Below are 22516 nucleotides of genomic sequence, written 5' to 3' on the forward strand. Positions count from 1 at the left end.
AACACGACTCACTCATCTGATGCACCAGCTGGCAGTACTGTCCATCAGGAGGAAGAGCGTTGATGCATCCACATGTGTCGTCAGTGATGTTGTCACATGATCCGTGCGCTAGACACTGGTCACATGACCAGCGGTACTGATCCTCACATCTGCACTGGAAACCACCACTGGTTGGAGAACAGACTGGAGACAGATTAAATAAATGTCAGGATCATCTACGACGACGTCTTCTTTTATTATTATTTATAAAACCTTCAAGAAAAGAAAAAGTTCACCATTTGTAGAGATTTTTTAAAACACTTTTGTTCAAGTGGATCTTTAGAAAAACACTGAGAATTAAAGCTGCAAGCAGCGATGAACGGGCCCTCGCACTCATGGCCACCGTTCCCTATAAGCAACATGACACCACCCATGACTTCCTATAGCAAACCATTCAAAAGTTATAGCAGAAAAAAGGGACAACCAATCAGAAGAAGGGGCGGGGCTAATTCAGTCCAATGAAGGTCAAGGACTCAATACATTGTCCGATGACACCATCCACGACTCTCTATGTCAAAACATTCAAATGTTATAGCAGGAAATAGGGACAACCAATCAGAAGAAGGGGCGGGGCTAGTTTTCACCAATTATGGTCAAGGACTCAATACCGAGTCCGATGACACCACCCACGACTCTTTATGTAAAACCATTCAAAAGTTATGGCAGAGAAAAGTATTCTAGGGGGCGCCGTTGAGCCGTTAGGCCACGCCCATTAATGCAAACCATGAAACATCACATTTATTGCCAGGCCTGGCTTGCATGCAAAATTTGGTGACTTTTGGGGAACTATCAAATATGGACCAATCAGATGAAGGGGGGGCGCCCTTTTTGGCGTCTAGCGTCGCCACGGTAACACTTTTGAAAGAGAAAAGTAATGCGCGTAGTCGCAGGATGGAGACGCACATTTTGATGTATAACACACCTGGGTGCACGTTACGGTTCGGGCCGTATTAACTGTCAAAGGAATGGCATAAATTGCGCCAAAATTACACAATTCATTAAAAATAACCAGCTTCCTGTTCGGTTTCGGCCATGGCGCCAAGAGACTTTTCTTTAAGTTGCGACATGATACAGGTGTGTACCGATTTTCGTGCATGTACGTCAAACCGTATTGTATGGCTTGAGGCACAAAGTTTTCTAGGGGGCGCTGTTGAGCCATTTTTCCACGGCCATTAATACAAACCATTAAATATCAAATTTTTCACCAGGCCTGGTTTGGTGCAAAATGGTGACTTTGGTGACTTTTTGGGCACGTTTAGGGGGAAAAAAGGCCCTCATTTCGTCAGAAGAAAGAAAGAAAGAAAAATTCCTACAGATACAATAGGGCATTCGCACTGTAAGTGCTCGGGCCCTAATAAATGTAACTTTTTTAATTAGCTTTCATCATCAGAATGTAACATTTTAAATGTAAACCTCCTACCAGTGGAAATGTTGAGAGCAGACACCTGCGTGTCGTTGCTGATGCTGAGTGGGTAGCTGAAGTTTCCCAGAATGCTCCTCAGTTTGTTTATCGCCGCCACATCAGTGGTGTTCAGCTCAATAGATATGAGGTATTCAGAATTGCTGGCGGGAGGAGCTTCAGAGACAGAAAATAAAATCTTTGAATCATTTTCCACATTCCACATTAAAATGTTTTAACTGAGCATTAAATTGCTGAGCAAATGTGTTTAAACCCAAAGAGATATTTTCAGCTTTACCTGATGATGGAGCGATAGTTGTAGGAGGACATGATGTAACATCTGCAGCCAGAAACAGACAAACATCCCTGTGACAATCCACTGATTCAAACTGATCATACGTTAATTAAGTTGACACCTACTCTGCTGACAGTAGCGCCCGTCTGTGGGAATGCTTTTAATGCAGCTGCATGTGCTGTCTGCATCGCCATCACATTTCCCATAGGTGGCGCACTTGTCACACGGCCAGAGGTAGCCGTTCTCACAGCGGCACTGGAACCCAGAAACATCTGGGCTGCAAACTATAAAAAGAGCAGCACATTTTACCTTATTTTACTTAATAAAAAGTACCGGGATCAAATCTGAGGGATGAAACTCCTGCTCCTACTTGTTGTAATGACAAGTTGTGAGACGTTTACACGAGAGCTGAGCTGGAGAGGGAAAGAGAGGTTTTTCAGCGTGTCTCTGAGTTGGCTCATGTCAGTCGTGTTGAGCTCAACGACGATCTGGTATTCATAAACGATCCATTGACCCATGGGTGCCACTTAATTGACTCAGGGGTACGATTCATTGATCGGTGGGTAAAATTCATATTTTGGTGGGTACGATGCATTGACCGTGGGTACGATTCATTGACCCGTGGGTACGACCCATTGACCGTGGGTCCCAATTCATTGACCCGTGGGTACGATCCATTGATCGGTGGGTACAATTCATTTATTGGTGGGTAAGATTCATTGACCGTGGGTACGATTCATTGACCGTGGGTACCAATTTATTGACCTGTGGGTACGATCCATTGACCCATGGGTGCCACTTAATTTACTCATGGGTACGATTCATTGACCCGTGGGTACGATTTGATCATTTCACATCAGCTTGGTGGCGATCCCTGCTAGGAAATTCCTGGTTTGAATTTTCACCTGTGATTCGAAATGATCCAATGGAGTGAGCATGTGTGGTTGTCGGTCTGAATGCGTGGCCTTGTGATGGACTGGTGATGTCTCCATCACAAGGCCACATATTTTAACATTTCACCTGAAGAGAGCTGGGATAGAGCAGATTCACGGTATGAGTCAAAAGTTAGGGTTAGGGTAAGGGTTAAGGGTGTAAAGTTCTGCATTATTATTTTCAGGCTAAATAGGCTACATTACATTAGTTAAGTTGAAGAACATTGTTAATATTAATTATTAATATGTTTGTAGATTAGTGTAATTTAGTTTCGGGAAGTCGCCTGCAGAACTGGACACTCCCACGCGTTATTTATCATTTGCAAACACTTGTCCTGTGCAGCTTAGTTACAATAGATTTTTTTTTTGTTTGGTTTTAATGCCATTGCTCCTTATTAAACTTTAACTTGTCGGTGTGTGCACACACCTTGCATGACCTCTGTGTGAAAACCCCAGCGGTTTGCTGACATAACACTTCACAAACCTGTTTCACTGTGTTTCCGAGCAGGTCCAGTGCAAACAAGTAACCTTTTTCATCCCATTTCCTGATTCTTTTAACTCTGTCATCATCACCGTCTCGAGGGCTTTTTACTGCTTTGTCGGATACATTTGTTTGTGACCAAATAAATCACAATCTAAGTGCTCCTTTTTTATGTTGCATCTGTCTTAATCATTAATCCCCACTATTCTATACCCGACATATCCTACACAGGGTCATGAGGGTCTGCTGGAGCCTATCCCAGTCCATCGAAGGGCCACATATACAAACAACCATACGTGCTCACACTCATGGGCAACTTAGGACCATCAAGCAACCTAACATGCAAGTGTTTGGACTGAAGTATCCAGAGAAACCCTAAGCAGAGTACAAGGAAAACAACTCTGGTTTCTCTGGTTCTCGGTGATCGTATGACGCCACTGACACATGCCAGCGGAAACAAAGATGTTGCCAAAACTCATCTGCATCACGGATGGCCTCTCCCTCCCTCTGCAGTGTCCTGACTACTACACGGCTTTCACCCACAGACACAGATAAAAAACACAGGACCTGGATTGAATCTTGTGTTGTACAACGGCTCTTCCAGTTGAAAATTCCAAGATAACTTCCATAAAAGATCTTGTGTTAGTATGTGAGGCTCACAAATTGCGGCTTGTAGTTTTCAGCGATTCCCTTTTCTTACCTGTGGTCATTTCGATGTCCGTGACATTCGCCGTTGGCCCCAAAGCGGGGAAGTAGCTGTCATTGCTCAGTAGTTTTCTCAGAAGGTCCACGGTGTTGATGTCTGTGACATTCAGTTCCACAACAACTTCATACTCCACAGGAGATAGCAGCTCTGAAAGACCGTTTCAGAAGCTTCACTGTTATCGTATTTCTTATCGCAGCGCTGCATGCACAACTGTGAAGAGTTACTGAAGGGGAGACTTTTCGTGTATGTTCTGTATGTGCGGATTAGCATAAATCAAACTACCATGGGATCCTGTCAGCCATTATGTCTCCATTATAGAAATCTGTTAATCTGTCAAATGTGACTAAAATAAATTGTATAATAGTATAAAAATAATAATGTTAGATGTTTTTTTATCTGTGCTGTATTTATTTGTACCCAGGGACTGATGCAAATCAGCCTAAGGCTAACTCTGGTGCAATGCATCAAATGTTTACATTTATGTTTTTAATTGCACATTGTCCCTCTCAAATAAAATTTAAAATAAATAAAAAATAAATCCCGACCCAGGAAACATACCAAAAGATATTGTTTGCTAATACTCAGAGGAACATGATATTTACTTTCATTTGGAAAAAACATTAAATGACATTTACAAACATTTTCTGCTGCACTGCAAAAACTCAAAAAAAAAAAATTAGTCTTACTTACTTACTACTTACTTACTTACTCCTACTAGTGGCCAGTCTTTTTTCCCACTTTTCAAGTAATCTAGGCGAGAGCGTTTTCCATATACCACTGGCAGTTCATTTTGTTCAATATAAGACAATTTGACTCAATTTAGGGAAATTGGGCTTATTTCAGGGGCTGCAATACCTGAGATCGGCCTGCAGAAAAGGTCACCAGCTGGGATTGCGTTGACGCATTTACAGACGCCGTTGGATATGACATCACAGGCTCCGTATTGGACGCAGACGCTGTACGGCCAAGCAAACTGATCCTCGCACCTACACTGGACGGCCGTCTGGTTGTAGACGCACACTGCAAGGAAAGTAGGAGACAAGACGTTTCTGCAACGTTATCATGCCTCGTGTTTGGTGTGAACACAGTTGATCATAACATTCTTCTCAGCAGATTGGAAAAGTGGGTGGGACTTACCGGCACTGTGCTTCAATGGTTTAAATCTTAATTGCAAGATAGGGCCTTTTTTGTGTCAATTGGAAACCATGAGTCAGAGAGAACCAAGATCACGTGGGGTTCCTCAAGGGTCCATTCTCGGACCGCTTCTATTCAACATCTATATGTTACCGCTAGCTCAGATTATGGAACATCATAACATTTCCTACCATACTTATGCCGATGACACACAGCTTTATATTTCAGTGTCACCACGTGACTACAGTCCCCTACTCTCATTGAGTAACTGTATTCATCAAATCAAATAGTGGATGTGCCAGAATTTTCTCCAGCTAAATGCAGAAAAGACAGAGGTGATAATTTTTGGCCCTAAAAATGAAAGGGAAAAGATCAGCGCTCACCTTGGCTCCATGTCATTGACAGCTACAAATAAAGCCAGAAATCTTGGTGTAATTATTGAATCAGACCTGAACTTCAACAGCCATCTAAAGTTTATCACTAAATCTGCCTATTACCACCTAAAAAACATTGCTAGAATTAAGGGGATTCTGTCTAAACAAGACATGGAAAAACGTATTCATGCATTCATTTTCAGTAGTTTGGTTCAGTAGGATTGCATCTTTACAGGCCTTAACAAGAATCTATCAGGCAGCTGCAGCTGATCCAGGACGCTGCTGCCAGAGTCCTTACAAACACCAGGAAACTGGACCGTATTACACCAGGAAACTGGACCACATTACACCAGGAAACTGGACCGTATTACACCAGGAAACTGGACCATATTACACCGGTCATTAAATCACTACACTGGCTTTCAGTGAGTCAAAGGATAGAGTTTAAAATCTTACTGCCGGTTTACAAAGTACTGAATGGTCTTGGACCAAAATCCATGGTTGATCTGTTAGTTCCTATGAAGCTGCTGCTACTTACCTGCTGGACTCTACTGCATATTTTTAACAGCTTGTGCTTTTTATTATTTTACTTTTCTTATCATCTTATTCATGATTTTAATCAATCTTATTTGTTATTTACTGTCTAATTATGTCTTGCCGCTTTTGATGTCAATGTAAAGCACTTTGAATTACCTTGTGTTGAATTGTGCTATATAAATAAACTTGCCTTGCCTTGAAATAGTTCAAAGAAAGGCGGACGACGTCACTCACCTGTGGTGACGCTAACTTGGTCGATCTCTGTGTTGTTGGCCAGTTGTATGGGTGAACCAGTGGCGTTCAGCGCAGACAAGAGTTTCTCCAAGGTTCCAACGGTAGACGAGTTCACTACAATGTCAACCGTGTAATTCTGCTGCCCTGACAGCACTGCAGAGGTTAATTAGAGAAATACACGTGATTATACACAAGCATAAGATAAGAATCCTACATTTATGGCTGAAAGGAAAGCTTGGTACCACCGTTAAGTCTGTGCGCTAAATGGCAGCTCCCATTATTAACATGATTATTTCAGTTAGTTCCAGGTCTCCCTTGGCTGAAACCCTGTAGATCGGGGGTCGGCAACCAGCGGCTCTAGAGCCGCATGCGGCTCTTTAGCACCGCCCTAGTGGCTCCCTGTTGTATGTTTGACCTTTTTTTTCCTTTTTTTCTTCCTTTTTTTTTTTTTTCTTTTTTCTTCTCTTTTTCTTCTTTTTTCCCTTTTTCTCTTTTTTCCTTTTTTTTCTTCTTTTTTCCTTTTTTTCTTCTCTTTTTCTTTTTTCCTTTTTTTCTCTTTTTTCCTTTTTCTCTCTTTTTTCTTTTTTTTTTCCTTTTTTCTCTTTTTTCCTTTTTTGAAAAGCGAGGAAAGATGGAGAATGAAAAGGGACATTTCGTTCCAAAGAATCTAAAGTATTAGCTTATTATAGCCCAACTGCACTTTATAGGTTGAGTTACTCCCTGCTGTTACATGTGCACTTTATTTGTTTGTAATTTATTTTTGTATCCCCCTGTTTTGATCCCACTTAGAAGGGGATATTTTTTTAGCCTTTTATTTTCCTCCATATGAGGTTAGACATAATTACATGGAAAATGTAACTGACCAATGCACTTCTTGTACAATGTTTGTGATGCATATGGTTCATTGTTTTACATTGAGCTGCTTAAAAAAACAAGGAATCTTAAGTTAGTCTTTACAAGTGTAAAGTTGGGGACTACATTGTGTTTGTATTTATGAAGGAATGTTACATTCAAACTGGAAAGTTGAATAAACATTGGCATAAAGCAGCATATTTGCCATTTCTCATGTTATTAACAGTATTAAAAACATTTAAAAAATACCTTAAGGTAATTTAGAACAGCAAGAAATGTGTGAATAAATGTGTGATTAATATGCGATTAATCGCAAGTTAACTATGGACAACATGCGATTAATCACGATTAAAAACATGAATCGTTTGACAGCACTAGTTATTTTATTTTAGGAAATTCTGGAGGGTTGCTTCTTATTTAACACACAGAAATCACGGTGGTGTACAGTAAATGTCTGTATTTCTGTATTTCAGACTAACCGCTCCTTTTCTCCCGCGTGTGAGACAGAAAGCTTTCTTCACGGTGTTCCTGAGACAAAACAAAGGTTTAAAATGAAAACACCTTTACTCTCGCTCAGATCCCACATGTTCTGGTGAGTACAGTAAATAAGGACGGTGAAACCTACGGTTGAGAGCAGGCAGGAAAAGTCACTGACGTTCCTGGTTTTAAAAAGCAGCAGCGTCCCTAGCAGGACGAGGATGGTCAAAGTATTCTTCGATATCGCCATTCCTGTAAAGGAGACAAGAAACAAATGAGCAAAAAACTCACTACATCCAGCGTTGACATATTAGTTAGTTCTTCAGGGAAATTCGGTCTTTTGTTTGGCCCAGCAGTCGGCAACCCAAAATGTTGAAAGAGCCATATTGGACCAAAAACACAAAAAACAAATATGTCTGGAGCCGCAAGTCTTGTATCAGCCTTAGAATGAAGGCAACACATGCTGCATGTAGCTATATTAGTTAGAACTGGGGGAAGATTTTTTTTCATTATGCACTTCGAGAAAAAAGTCGAAATATCGAGAAAAAAGTCGAAATGTCGAGAAAAAAGTCAAAGATTTTGAGAAGAAGTCGAAATGTCGAGAGAAAAGTCCAAATTTAGAGAAAAAAGTCGAAATGTTGAGAAAAAAAAGTCAAAGATTTTGAGAAAAAAGTCGAAATGTCGAGAGAAAAGTCCAAATTTAGAGAAAAAAGTCGAAATGTTGAAAAAAAAGTCGAAATGTCGAGAGAAAAGTCAAAATTTAGAGAAAAAAGTCGAAATGTTGAAAAAAAAGTCAAAATGTCGAGAACAAATTTCAAATGTCGAGATTAATGTTGAAGTACAATCTCGAGAAAAAAGTCGAAATGTCGAGAAAAAAGTAAAAAATCTTGAGAAAAAAGTCGAAATGTCGCGAAAAAAGTCGAAATGTCGAGAAAAAAGTCAAAATTTTGAGAAAAAAGTCGAAATGTCGAGATTAAAAAGGAAAGGAAAAAGGAAGAAAAGAGAAAAAATGGAAAAAAGAAGAAAAAAAGGAAGAAAAAAAAGAAAAAAGAAAAGAAAAAAAGGAAGAAAAAAAAACAAAAAAAAAGAGGAAAAAAGGAAAAAAAAAGAAAACAAGAAGAAAAAAAGGTCAAACATTTTTGAAAAAGCCCCAGGAGCCACTAGGGCGACGCTAAAGAGCCGCATGCGGCTCTAGAGCCGCGGGTTGCTGATCCCTGGTTTGGCCAAACAGAAACAGATAAAACCTTTATTTATTTATTTATTTATTTATTTATTTATTTATTTATTTATTTATTTATTTATTTATTTATTCTCTTAAAAACTGTGCACCTATCAACCGTTTACATCAGTGTTTCCCAATCCTGGTCCTCGGGGCCCCTTGTCCTGCACGTTTTAGATGTTTCCCGGCAGATACCAAACTGTAAACCTTGTTTTATTTGATAAATATGTCATTAAATAAGTCCTTTGAAATATAACCGAGTCAGGTTGGTTTGTATCTCTTCATCTCTTAAGTGTTTGTGCCGTGGCAGGACTTGGCGAGCGGCTGGTGTTGATTAAGGTCATATCTCGGCAGCAGATTGATAGATCTGCCCGACTGGCAGCTCTGTGGAATTTCCACACCCGATAAAATCAATGAGCACAAAACCAGCTCACCTCAGGTATCGACCAACCAGAATGGAGGACACATTCTCATATTCTGTGCGTGCTGAATGTGTTTTTTTTTTTTTTTTTGATTTTGATTTGAAGATTTTATTTCGAACATGCATGTTAAAAAAGAGAACAAATCTATAGATATCTATAGAGTAAACACTTATCCAGTCCTACTCCTGAATCTGACATACATTCTTACATATAACAAGAGTTTCAATAAACTTACTTATAAAACACCCATATCTACTTTAATAACTGTTCAATACAGTGATATAATACTCAATTATATGTATATATAAATATAGTAAAAATGAAAACAAAACAAACGCCCATCATTTAGTTGTGCTACTATGTATGTATGTACTAATAGAAGTAATTTTAATGTATAGTATTACATTATCATTACTTTCCTGTAATACTACAATATAATAAAGAATAATAGACAGCAATGGTATATTAATGTACTTTTATAAAAATATGTAAGAGTAGATATGCTATATACACTGGTTCATATATTTACCTCCAATTATATACATAAAAATTACTATAAATCTATATATCGACATATAACTATAAATCATTATATATTGATAGAGATATAGATACACAAATACGGTACGTATAATACAACTCAATATATCCATATACATACCTACACATAACATATCTATATCCATAATATATGTCTATATATCTACATATGTTAATAAATGTACATATCTACATGTTTAATCGCATCTGTATTTTGAATAGAATGTTTCCTTGTATCTTTTTTTAAACTGTGATATGTTTTAACTTTGTTTTATCTCCATGTTCCGGCTGTTCCACAGTTTCATCCGCAGGTCGACATATATAATATATAATAATATATAATATATATATAATATATATATATATATATATATATAATATATATATATATATATATATATACACATATATAATACAGAGGCTCTTCAGTGTTTGTGCGTCTGTTGGGAACTTTAAAATTAAACTGACCCTGAGGTCGTAGCAAACCCTCTTTCGGTTTCTGTATTTTAGAGTTTCGTATTCACCTACTGGTGGCACGAACACCTGAAGCAGCAACACTGTTTTTGATTTAACACTAGAACTCTGGGCTGCATGAACGGAGCCGGGATTTTCACTGGAAAAATGATTTATGAGCTGGACATTAGAAATGACTAATACTAGTTTCTAGGGCTGGGGATCGATTCAAATGTCAAGAATCGATTCGATTGCGATTCTTAAGATTCAGAATCGATTATCAAGATTTGATTCGATCCGATTCCGATATTGATTTGGGTTAGTGTTATTAAAACAGTTTTTTCACCTGTTGCATGAATTATATGACTGTAGATCTGCAACATATTACTACTAGTATTATATTGAGATTCAACAGCAAGTATTGCAGCTAATGATGCTGTAAGGACCAATCAGCTCCCAGAATGCTGATAGAACTGAAACAGAAACATCGTGGGTCAGAATTACCAAACAGATCCAGGGAGGAAACAGAGACGGATGAAATCGGTTTTAATTTTTCCCACATTCCATTTTTATTTGTTCCATTTTCGGTCTATTTTGGTTTTTAATTTTTGAGAATTTGGTTTTTAGCATTTTTTGCAAATGTAACCCCAAGACAGTATATAAAGTAATGAAATATAGACAATTTATGCAATTATAACCTAACACTTTAATGTTTTCATACCTTTTAAACATATTTAAAGGCAAAAACATGGCACCAGTTATTCTCGTGTCCAACAAAACATTCCTTTTTTGGGGATAAACAAAAAAATAACCAAAAGTTGTTTGTAATGATGAAAAAAAAATACATAAATAAATAAAGGAAAATAAAAAAAATTAATTAAAAAAATCGATCTTTAGACATATGAATCGATTTTTAGGAATTAATATGAGAATCGATTTAGAATTGGGAAATCAATTTTTTCAACACAGGCCTACTAGTATAACTCCTTTTCTGTTTGCTTTTTTTGTTCTCCAGCTGTCGGCTCTAAGAGTTCCCATCACAGTCTTTTTATCCTTTTTCTCAGACTATCCGCTGATAGGATCTCGTCCTTTCTGGAGCGTAGCAGCTGCTCACTAGGTCATAAGGCTAGCGTCTTTTTACTATACAAATCATGCACAAAGCGAATCAGCATCAGTTGCCACAAGACATTCAGAAGATGTTTCAAATAAAAGAACATAAACACAATCTCAGGCATGTAGGAACAAACATCAAAACCCATTGTGTATCAGTGATGGGAGTTAATCTTTGGAACAACTGCAAAGATGAACAGCCAATGACCAAAGTGCCTTGCTCAGCTGAACCACCTTTTCTTTCTCTAATGCTTTTCTTTTGGAGTTCTGTGAAATGAAGAAATTGTAAAAACAGAATATTAGAAGGGGTAGGACTAGAAAAGTGTTTTGAAACTTCATCCTGCACCCTTTCAAACAGGAAATACAGGACTGTCTCAGAAAATTAGAATATTGTGATGAAGTTCTTTATTTTCTGTTATGCAATTACAAAAACAAAAATGTCACACATTCTGGATTCATTACAAATCAACTGAAATATTGCAAGCCTTTTATTATTTTAATATTGCTGATCATGGCTTACAGTTTAAGATTAAGATTCCCAGAATATTCAAATTTTTTGAGATAGGATATTTGAGTTTTCTTAAGCTGTAAGCCATGATCAACAATAATAAAATAATAAAAGGCTTGCAATATTTCAGTTGATTTTTCATGAATCCAGAATGTATGACATTTTTGTTTTTGTAATTGCATTACAGAAAATCACGATATTCTAATTTTCTGAGACAGTCCTGTATTTATCTACATATAGATTTGTCTCTTTAATTTGCTTTTTTTTGCTTATGTTTTTTTTTTTGGTATATACATTTTATGTATTCTGATTATTTTTTAATAAAAAAATAAACTCAGTTTGAAATCACTCAGAGGATATTAGATGTGAATAAGGACTTTTTTGAAACATCACAGTTTGTGTTAACGTACCTCCTGGACGGATGCGTGTCCTGATCACCGGGTGAAGGCTCCCGGGGACGAACACACGAACCAGAACTCCAGCTGAAAGGCTTTGAGAGTCATGACGGCTGGAGAAGAAAAACACAGAACGAGACAGAGGTGAAGTCCATCTGTTAAACCACATCACTTCATCCAGACAATAAAGATGATCATCTGGAGCTGTTTTCTCCAGTGGAGATCCTTAACCCTGTAAAGCCACGTGTATCAGGTGTATCATATTCCATGTATGAATTTCTGAGACCTCTGTGCCATCCCATAATCAAAAACGGGAAAAAAATATTTTTATATAACCAAAAAATTATAAAACTACTTGAACCTACCGAACACGTTCATAATAATAAGAAAAATTTGTATTTAGAAATTGTTAAATACAGGTTTATCTCAATGAACCTGGAGTTTCTCTGTGTCTCCACCTCTTTCAGAGCCGCACGCACATTAGATTCCCTCATTCATTCAGTCAGCAGTTGAGTTTTGGCGAAGTTCTGCCGTCTGTCATTAAAAACAGAGTCAGTATATATATTAGAAGTCCATTGTCACGAACATGGCATGTCCTTTTGATGAAGACACAATTGATGAAGCCGCAGAATGAATGCGCAGAGAATTAAATATTCGTCGGGAGATGGTTATCAGACCGCGTGATACATGTATATTACAGTAGCCTACATAGTCTCATTACAGGCAAAGCAATATATGTTAATCCTTTATTTGTTATAATTTTGATGATTGAATTGTTTATTGATTTCATAATATATTCTAATTGTTTGAGATTTTGTATTTGGGGTTTTCATAAACTGTGAGCCATAGGCTAATCACCAAAATTAAATAAATAAAGGCTTGAAATATCTCACTTTGCATGTAGTGGGAAATAATATTTGTTTCACCTTAAGTTGAATTTACTACGAATGAAGTTTTGCAATATATTCAAATTTTCCAACCTCCACCTGTATATTATTACATAAATAAATGATAGCATAATATGTGTCTGTATTGGTTCAATACGGAACGCAACTTTTAATTCACAATTATGGAACAATTCCGTATTTCAAGGGACGGGTGGCAAGCCTATTATCATAAACCTGTCCACGCCATCAAGGAGTTCCACAGGATTGCAGGTGAATGATGTAGAGATCTGTTAAATTAATTTTATATTATATTCTGTGCTGCGGTGTTACTCGTTTTTCGAAAAACATGTTCAAATTCGCAGTATGCGCGCATTCAAATCTCTAATTCCATTCGGGTGAAAAAAGCAGACCTCCTCTTTCCCGTTGCCATGGTGACTCGTCGAATCAGGGCTCCATTGATGCTGGCTTTTTATAGTTGTGGTGCACGCGCTTAACTCCAGGTGAAACTACTTAGAGTTGAGTAAATTACCTCAAATCCGCTGTTCTGGAACCGAAAACTCAGAGTTTCCGATCTCAGAGTAGATCAACTAAGAGTTCAGGATTAGACCCAGAGTTTGTTGAACCTGCTTTGTGAAAGGGATCCCAGATGTGTGTTTTTAACCGTGAGTTTTTCAATGTTAAATGTTGATTTTATTAAGCAAAGCACTTTGCGTTACTCGTGTATGAAAAGTGCTATATAAATAAAGTTTGATTTGATTTGATTTGATTCCACACGGCCTCAAACCGAGGTTCACAGTTCCACTGCCTGATCGCCTTCAACAGCAGAGAAAGTGTCAGTGTGAAAGCGGGAATTCTCCCAAAGTCAACAATTACCTCTAGTTTTGGCTCAGAGATAAAAAGGGAAAGACTTACACCAGTCTAAGACTTCTGCCTCCGCCGGGCAACAGTCCAGACTGTCACGGCTCACTAGAGAAACAACAGAGTCATCAGCAAACGTGCGTCTGCGATGCCCCGCATGTCGCTCATGGCACACTTTTGTATATGAAACAAATAAAATTGGTGATAAAACACAGCCCTGGCGCGACCCACTGGATGACAAAGGTGACTATCCGCCATGCCAGCCCCTTTTTTAGGGCCCGAGCACTGACAGTGCAAAGGCCCTATTGTATCCGTAGGAATTTTTCTTCTGACGAAAGGAAGGCCTTTTTTCCCCCTAAACGTGCCTCAAAAGTCACCAAATTTTGCACCAAGTCAGGCCTGGTGAAAAATGTGATATTTAATGGTTTACATTAATGGGCGTGGCAAAATGGCTCAACAGCGCCCCCTAGAAAACTTTGTGCCTCAAGCCCCACAATACGGTTTGACGTACATGCACGAAAATCGGTACACACCTGTATCATGTCACAACTTAAAGAAAAGTCTCTTGGCGCCATGGCCCAAACCAAACAGGAAGTCGGCCATTTTGAACATTTTGAATTAATCGCGTAATTTTGACGCAATTTATGCCATTCCTTCGGCAGTTAATACGCCCCGAACCGTAACGTTCACCCAGGTGTGTTATACATCAAAATGTGCGTTTACATCCTGCGACGACGCACATTACATTTCTCTTTCAAAAGCATTACCGTGGCAACGCTAGATGCCAAAAAGCGCGCCCCCCCTTCATCTGATTGGTCCATATTTGATAGTTCCCCAAAAGTCACCAAATTTTGGCATGCCAAGCCAGGCCTCGCAAATTAGCCAAGCCCCTTCTTCTGATTGGTCGATATTTCATAGTTCTTATTTTCAGCCATAACTTTTGAATGGTTTAACATAGGAAGTCGTGGGTGGTGTCATTTCTGATATGCTTATGGGGGGCGGTGGCCATGAGTGCGAGGGCCCGTTCATCGCTGCTTGCAGCTTTAATTATTCTTATCTTTTCAAGACAGGTGACTATGTAACCTGTTCAAACCTGCATGGTCATCTCATCGTCAGTGTGGTGGAAAAACCTGCTAAACGTCTTGAACACGTTCTTTCCAACTAGGTCAATCTCCTGAATCTCCTCTACTGAAACTGAGTATCTAAGTTACCAAGAATAATACCGGTACTTGAAAGATGATTCAGATTTTAGTAGATTTAATTAAACGGTTTCATGCAGAAGGGTCAGAACATACATCAGGCGTCTCGATGCAGAATGACAATGAAACAGAGGAAGATACTGATCTTAAAGCGTAGAGGATGATGCATTCTAGTAGACGAAACATTGGTGTTCCCACCGCTAATCTTAGTTTGGGCGTATGGGAGTACGAGTCTCAGATTCAGATTCAGACGACTATATGAATCCCTTCGAGAGGTTCCCTGGGGGGAATTGACATCTCCATCTCACTCACACAGCACTGTCATATACAAATCAAACACCCCAAAAAAGAGACACCCATATAAAGATAAAAAGGTAAAAATAAAATATATAAATAATAATTAAATAAATAAATAAATAATAAAAATATTATAAATAATAAAATAAATACAAAGATAGAAAAATTTAAATAAATAAATAAAAATAAAAAGTGTCTAAAAAAAGAGTGCTTTAGTCGGCCAAGGCTGTATCCTGAGGTCCGCAGCAGTTTTGTTTTCATCAAGTATGAGAAGCACTTTTTTCCCATCACTGCCAGAATCCAGGTTTGGTCCTAATGTACCTCCTCAAATCTGTGTTTAATGCCTTTCCAACACAAAAACTTCACTTCAAACACTTTGATTGAAAAAGTATTTTTTTATTGAAATTGTTTTTTTTTTTAAGCACCTTCCTTTTTGATTAAATGATAAAGACATAAATGTCCTACCCATAATACAGTATGGCCCAAACACAAAACAACACTACTACAATCAAAATAGTTGCTTCAAACTAAAAAAACTTCACTTCTATCAAAGAAAACATTTCCAACCAAAGAAAGACAGTGTTCAAATGCATTTTTTTGAGTCTTAAATATTTTTTGTTATTCAAACACTTTTTTTCTTTGATTGAAAATTTTTGTTTTGATTGAAGTGATTTTTTTTTTATTGAAAATATATATATTTCTAGTGAAGCAATCGTTTTTTTGATTGAATAATAAAGACACAAATCTACCTCCATACAAACCCAGCAGGAGGGAGAACTCAAACAAACGTTTAGACAGAGGTGTCTTCAGTATTCACATTCATTACTCAGGTAGAAGTATAGATACTAGAGTTTAAAAATACTCCTGTAGAAGTTGAAGTATCAACTCAAGGTTTTTACTCAAGTAAAAGTATAAAAGTACTGGTTTCAAAACTACTTAAAGTATAAAAGTAAAAGTAATGTAAGGGGGAAAAAAGCCATTAAGGACAAAAGCCATTGAAAATGAAGCATCTTAGTATAATGTAAATATATTAAAGAACTATATATGTGAACTATTGAGCATTAACATGTGTTAATATAAATATATTAAAGAAGCATATATGTGTACTATTGAGCATTAACATGTGTTTCAGAGAGCAGGAGATATGATGACTAGTTGCCTATAAGTATTGTAATGGTGCAAAAAGTCAAACTTCATGTTCATGTTATCATTTATCCTAACCTTTATTGGAATGTACATCCAAGTTTAGTTGCAGGAATCTGAGGGAACGGATGTAAGAACAAAACTGGACAAGAACATCTGAAACAACCACAACCAAATTCACTCTATCCGGATGGAGCAATTTAACTGGATAGTTTTTATTAAAGGCCTAAATGAAATAGAGTAACGAGGCTGTTTTTAAAATGTAAGGAGTAAAAAGTACAGATAATTGCGTGAAAATGTAAGGAATAAAAGTAAAAAGTCGTCTGAAAAATAATTACTCCAGTGAAGTATAGATAACCAAAATTTCTACTTAAGTAAGGTAACAAAGTATTTGTACTTTGTTACTTGACACCTCTGTGTTTAGATGCCGTTAAACAGCCATGGGTCTGAAAATCATTTTAGCATGACCATCACATGACTGACGGCTCTGTGCTTGAACAAAAGCAGTCCAGATTAGGCCCAAATTCATCTGCCGTGACGGTTCGTGTACTTTTAATTACCACTACGGACAAACTCATCTGAGTGCAGTTTAATGTGCTTTTGTTGGCACAACGAGACCGAGGTGCCGTTGTCGTGCTGTCGTTAAGTTAACAGGTGCAGTGCAGACAAAGGAACCGCTGTCCCATAACTCATTAACGGTCATTCTTGGAAAAACAATCAACAGATTGTGACGGTTAAATACAAATTTAACGCTGTGCTTGGATATTTTACACATGGAAAGAAAATAATTTCATTTCAACCAGTTAGCAGGTAAACGTTACTGCTTCACACAAACGTCACAGCTGTTGACTAAAACCTAAAAGTAGCAGTACTTTTACTGCTAGATTTTAGTGCTGCTTTTGACGTTATTGATCACTGTCTTTTGCTTGAAAAACTGAGAGTTTATGGTTTTAAACCAAATGTATTGTCCTGGGTGAGAAGTTACTTGAGCTGCAGAAGGCAAAGAGTGTTTTTTTTAATGGCAGCCTGTCTGACAGCAAGGAGCTGCACTGTGGGGTACCACAGGGGAGCTGCCTTGGTCCTATTTTTTACTAAATTTTTACAAATGATCTTCCATTAGTGTTGAAGAATGCAAAAGTTGTCATGTATGCGGATGATTCGACCATGTACAGTGCTGCACCGACAAATATTGAGCTATTGAAATCTTGAATATCGAACTCGAGAAAGTGGTTGACTGGGTGCATAAAAATAAATGGGTGTTAAATATCTCTAAAACAAAAAGCATGATATTTGGTTCCAGACATGCATTAGTAAATGATCCTCAACTACAGCTGTCAGTTGATGGAACACAAATTGAGCAAGTTAACAAGATCAAGTTACTTGGAATAGTATTGGATAACAAACTTTCATGGTCAGAACAAATCGATCACATTACGAAGAAAATGGGTAAAAGTATTACAGTAACAAGACAGTGCTCCAAGTATGTTGAACCGGATACTCTGAACCAAGTAATTAACACTCTAGTCTTGTCCCATCTGGACTATTGCCCAATGATTTGGTCATCTGCAGGCACCAAAGATGTCAATAAACTTCAAATTGCACAGAACAAAGCAGCTAGAATTGCTTTAAATTGTTCACTGCACGCAAATATCTTAAAAATGTATCAGCATGTATCATGGCTGTTGGTTGTAGACAGATTAAAATTAAGTCTCCTTACTTTCATGAGGAAACTGATTAATAGTAAAAAACCACAATATTTCGCAGATCAGATAGTGTTCACTAGAAACGTCAATAAATATCCAACCAGACAATCATGTTACGATCATTTACTGGCACCTAAGCCAAGAACAAACTTTTTTAAACTTTTTTAATACTGTTATATACAGAGCTATCACAGGATGGAACGCATTACCTTATAACATCAGAAATATTACATCAAAACACAGTTTTAAAAGCAAAATACTTTTTACATAAAATTCAATGAGTAACAAATATATCACATGCTATAATTTATTACAGAAATTTATTTGTTGGTTATACTTCGTGGTATTGGTATGACTGTATGATTCCTTTTTTTTTTTTTTTCACCACTGATGTATTTTAGACTTAAAGTTTGCTGTTAGTGTATATTATGACTCGGTGTTACAGTGGTCCGTAACAGTGATAAATGTGTGTATGTGTGGACTACGTTCTTTTAAAATTGCATTGGGGACCCCAGGAAGAATAGCTGATGTTGCGACATCAGCTAATGGGGATCCTATAAATAAACAAATAAACAAGATAAAGGTTTACATAGAAAACATGCGTGTAATTGATCACTCTGAGACACCAGTCACTCTGAGTAAATATTTCCAGAAGATCATCGGCCCAGATCTCAGCATCGCTGAGCAAGAACTGATTAGATCACGGGGGGAGCGATTCCTGGTCCTCAGGACCTCCCGTCCTGCATGTTTTAGATGTTTTTAGATCGTGTTGACATGCTGATAATGATCTTTAATGGAATCAGAAGCAGGGTAGCATCTGAAACATGCAGGACTCGGCCCTCGAGGACCAGGAATCGGATTAGATGAAATCGCAGCATCGTACTTCACAGCTCAGTCGTATCTAAGATACTTTTAAAGATATACTTTTAAGGAACCTCGCAAAATTGGACTTTTCTTTTTCCATTCATATTTGGACTTTTCTTTTTCCATTCATGTTAAGAGTTTAATAAGAAGATTCACACCAGGTCTGTTGTTGCACAAACAGTGCTTTCTCACGCACTTTCTGCACATACACAAACTGAAAATGACTTCTGTTAGTGCAGACAATCACAAGGGGAATTACTTTTACAATCTCTCTGCAAACATTTGTTTCATTACAACCCAAAACTGCTTCGATTTCACTTTGTTTTCATCCCTGATGAAAGTTTACATCTAATGACAGACCATGGACTTGTTTTAGCTCCATAATGCTCCTTTAAATAACTCTTGACCCACTAGTGACTCAGCTTTTCAGAGAGACTTTGTGAGTTCACACTGATGAAAAGACAGAATATTTTATGCAAAATAAAACATTTACATTAGTTTTTACTCAGATACTTGGAGGTTAAAGTCTCCAAAGTGCATAAAGATGCACTGCAATAACAACTTTAAAAATAACAATTAATGTATTTAAACCTAAATGAATAAAGAACTTCAGTGATAACTAGACAACTTAATTTATCATCAATGATCATGCCGAACATTCAGATTTCATGGACTTCTTTCTCAATCTTAACTCGCTAAAAGAGATCAGAGTGTAAATGATCAACTACTTGGAAATAATCCAACGTTAATAGAAGTAAGAAGAATCTGTCTTCTTACCATAACTTCCTTCGTTCTCGTGTGATGCTCCTCTGTTTGTGAGAGACAACGACATACTGGTCACCTGCAGAGCAGAGAGGCTTCAAAAGCTTTAGAAAAAGAACTTCCTGAAATCCTGTAAGGGGCCCGCACACACACACACAAACAGACACAAACACATACACACGCACGCACACAAACACACACACGCACGCACACAAACACACACACATGGGCTGAGGTGGCTAAACAGGTTTAATCATTGCTCTCTTTTTCCTTGTTTAGTTTTTATCAGGGATTTTCTTTGTTCATGTGGGCGTGTGGAATGAAAGCATAAACATTTACGAGAAAAACCCAAAGCCTGAAGGAATTTATCTCAAAATTACTGAAGAATATTAGGGCCATGCAGCAGAAAAAATATTTGAGAGGGGAAGATTTTTTTTTATTGTGCACTTCGAGAATAAAGTCGAAATTTCGTGAATAGTCGAAATGTCGAGATTAATGTTGAAATACAATTTTGTGAATAAAGTGGAAATGTCTCCTCTGGCCCATCAAATCCAGTTAGCAGAGCGACTGACAGCTATGCAGCAGCAGCAGTAACTAACTAACGTATTTTCTGGACTATAAGCCGCACCTGCATATAAGCAGCATCCGCTCTATTTTTTAAAAAAATATTAAAAAAAGATATACAAGCCGCATCCGCTCTATTTAAAAAAAAAAGATATGCAAACCGCAGATATTTATGTTGTTAGATTAGATATTTACTACATGTACAGAAGGATTTTGAACTGTAAATGATGTACATGTTTGTACTTAAATAGATCCTTTCCTAACAGTGTCTTTTAACACGGCAGCAACTTTGCTGATTAAAACGGGACAGAACCAAGAGAAAATAACCGGTATTTATTTATCTATTTATCTGTTTGAAATCTGTTTCTACCTACTTCTATCTGCTAAATCAGAAGTAGCGTATTCTTCTTTGCATTTATTTTGTCTTAGTTTTAATTCCGGTTAAAGCGCCCCGAGCGGTGGAAGAAAAATCCACAGAATAGCCGCACCTTTGTATAAGCTGCATGGTTGAAAACCTATGAAAAAAGTAGCAGCTTATAGTCCAGAAAATACGGTAATTTACATCCTTGGAGTGGAAAGTTTCTGAAGTTATGCAACTGCATATGTGTGATATGTGTTTCAAGTCAATATCGTAAAGCCAATTCTTATATTCTGAACCTTGTTGTTCAACCATATTCACGAAAATGTTGACTTTTTTCTCAGCATTTCGACTTTTTTCTCAAAATTGTACTTTTCTTGAAGTGCATAACGAAAAAAAAAATCTTCCTCCTCTAAAATATTATTTTTATTCTGCCTGGCCCTAATTCTAGAAAGAAAAATAGCTTTTTGGGGGGGGGGCTTTTTTCTTTTCATAAAATGGGGGGATATTATAAAAAGGGGCCGAAGATTGAGAACAGTTGAAGTGGAGACGATGGCGGGTAGCTGGAGCAGAGGCCAAGCTGTTCCCGTTCAAAGCTACTATAGACAACTTTAATAAACACTTAAATAACAGCAGAGCAGCTGATGTTGTTCACTTGGCACCTTTCAAATATGTGTAGCCGAGAGACGTGAATCTGACAACACAAAAATATAAAAATTCCAATGTATCAGGCCCGCAGATAAACTTCATAGAGAATCACAGAATCAGTTGAAACAGGTGTCAATGATTTGATCTCTCGAAGGAAAAAAACAACATTAAAAGCTGTGCAAAAATGTGTAAAATCATGGACTTTAGTTAGTTTGCTCTCATTTGCTGTGTTATTTTGTAAATACACTTATCTACAGGATGGTTGGAAATAAATAAATAAATCACAGGTGCCTCATTGCGTGCATCGTCAACGATTTTTTTGGTTTTTCACAGAATATTCAGTCATCAAGTAATTAAAATATAGTACTAACTGGCGAAGAGGAGGTTTACCTTCGATTTAGCAGCCTACCAACCAAAATGTGATCAATTTACAGAATGAAAATACGGATGCAGATCCATCCATCTCTTATCGTTTTGTCCATCGCTCCTGTAGTTTCTTGTGCTTGCCCCCCTTTTCTCTTTTTTGTGCATGTTTGCAGGCCGGAGCCTCGGGAGCTGCGTTCTGGCCTGCGTTCTGGCCCCCCCCCCATCCCCGGTCATCCCGTTGCTGCTTCCACCTGCCTACGTGGATGTCTGCTGTGTGCTGCTGACGCCCCCGATTATTTATCAAATTAAATCATCAAAATGACTTAATCAAAACGGGGCACCACCTGGTCTCACCAGGAAAATGATAACTTTAACAGCAGAATCAGTCTCAAAGTATGGATTATTCTACAGAACAATATTGAAGGCAGTTACGAGTTTAACACTGACTCCGGTCAAACCAGCATTTGTAACAAAACATGTGCAAAACAAACACAAACAACTTCTCTCATTAACATCAATCAGAATTTATTTACATTAGATGTCAAGCAGATGAAAAAGCGACACCTTGGAAAAATTCCGATGGCTCACTACATAGGAAAACACAAAACACTAACTATAAAGAAAAATAACAATAAACCGTTAACTACGTAAAGGAGATAAATCAAAACAATAAATCATGTGATGCAAATCTTCCGATCGACTGCGTGTGTCTCAAAACAACGTGGCTTTGCGTGCCCCGACCAAGATGGCGGCGCCCTCG

At 37.7% G+C, this 22516-nt stretch overlaps 1 protein-coding gene across 4 annotated transcripts in view; it reads right to left on the minus strand.

Moving 5' to 3' along the window:
• Positions 1–19909, minus strand: part of LOC133464398 (adhesion G protein-coupled receptor F5-like) — a 52158-nt gene extending 32249 nt beyond the window's left edge. For all 4 annotated transcript variants that reach the window (XM_061746337.1, XM_061746338.1, XM_061746340.1 and 1 more), the window contains exons 1-11: positions 19836–19909; positions 12123–12220; positions 7609–7712; positions 7463–7511; positions 6132–6284; positions 4708–4872; positions 3847–3999; positions 1859–2017; positions 1737–1778; positions 1460–1615; positions 13–183 (exon numbers count right to left, since the gene is read on the minus strand). In XM_061746337.1, coding sequence (XP_061602321.1) covers positions 13–183; positions 1460–1615; positions 1737–1778; positions 1859–2017; positions 3847–3999; positions 4708–4872; positions 6132–6284; positions 7463–7511; positions 7609–7710 — 1150 coding nt within the window. In that variant the 5' untranslated portion in view covers positions 7711–7712; positions 12123–12220; positions 19836–19909. The remainder of the gene's footprint in view (positions 1–12; positions 184–1459; positions 1616–1736; positions 1779–1858; positions 2018–3846; positions 4000–4707; positions 4873–6131; positions 6285–7462; positions 7512–7608; positions 7713–12122; positions 12221–19835) is intronic.
• Positions 19910–22516: the final 2607 nt, after the last annotated feature.

The sequence above is a fragment of the Cololabis saira genome, chromosome 18 (genome assembly GCF_033807715.1).
Source record: "Cololabis saira isolate AMF1-May2022 chromosome 18, fColSai1.1, whole genome shotgun sequence".
Taxonomy (NCBI): Eukaryota; Metazoa; Chordata; class Actinopteri; order Beloniformes; family Belonidae; genus Cololabis; species Cololabis saira.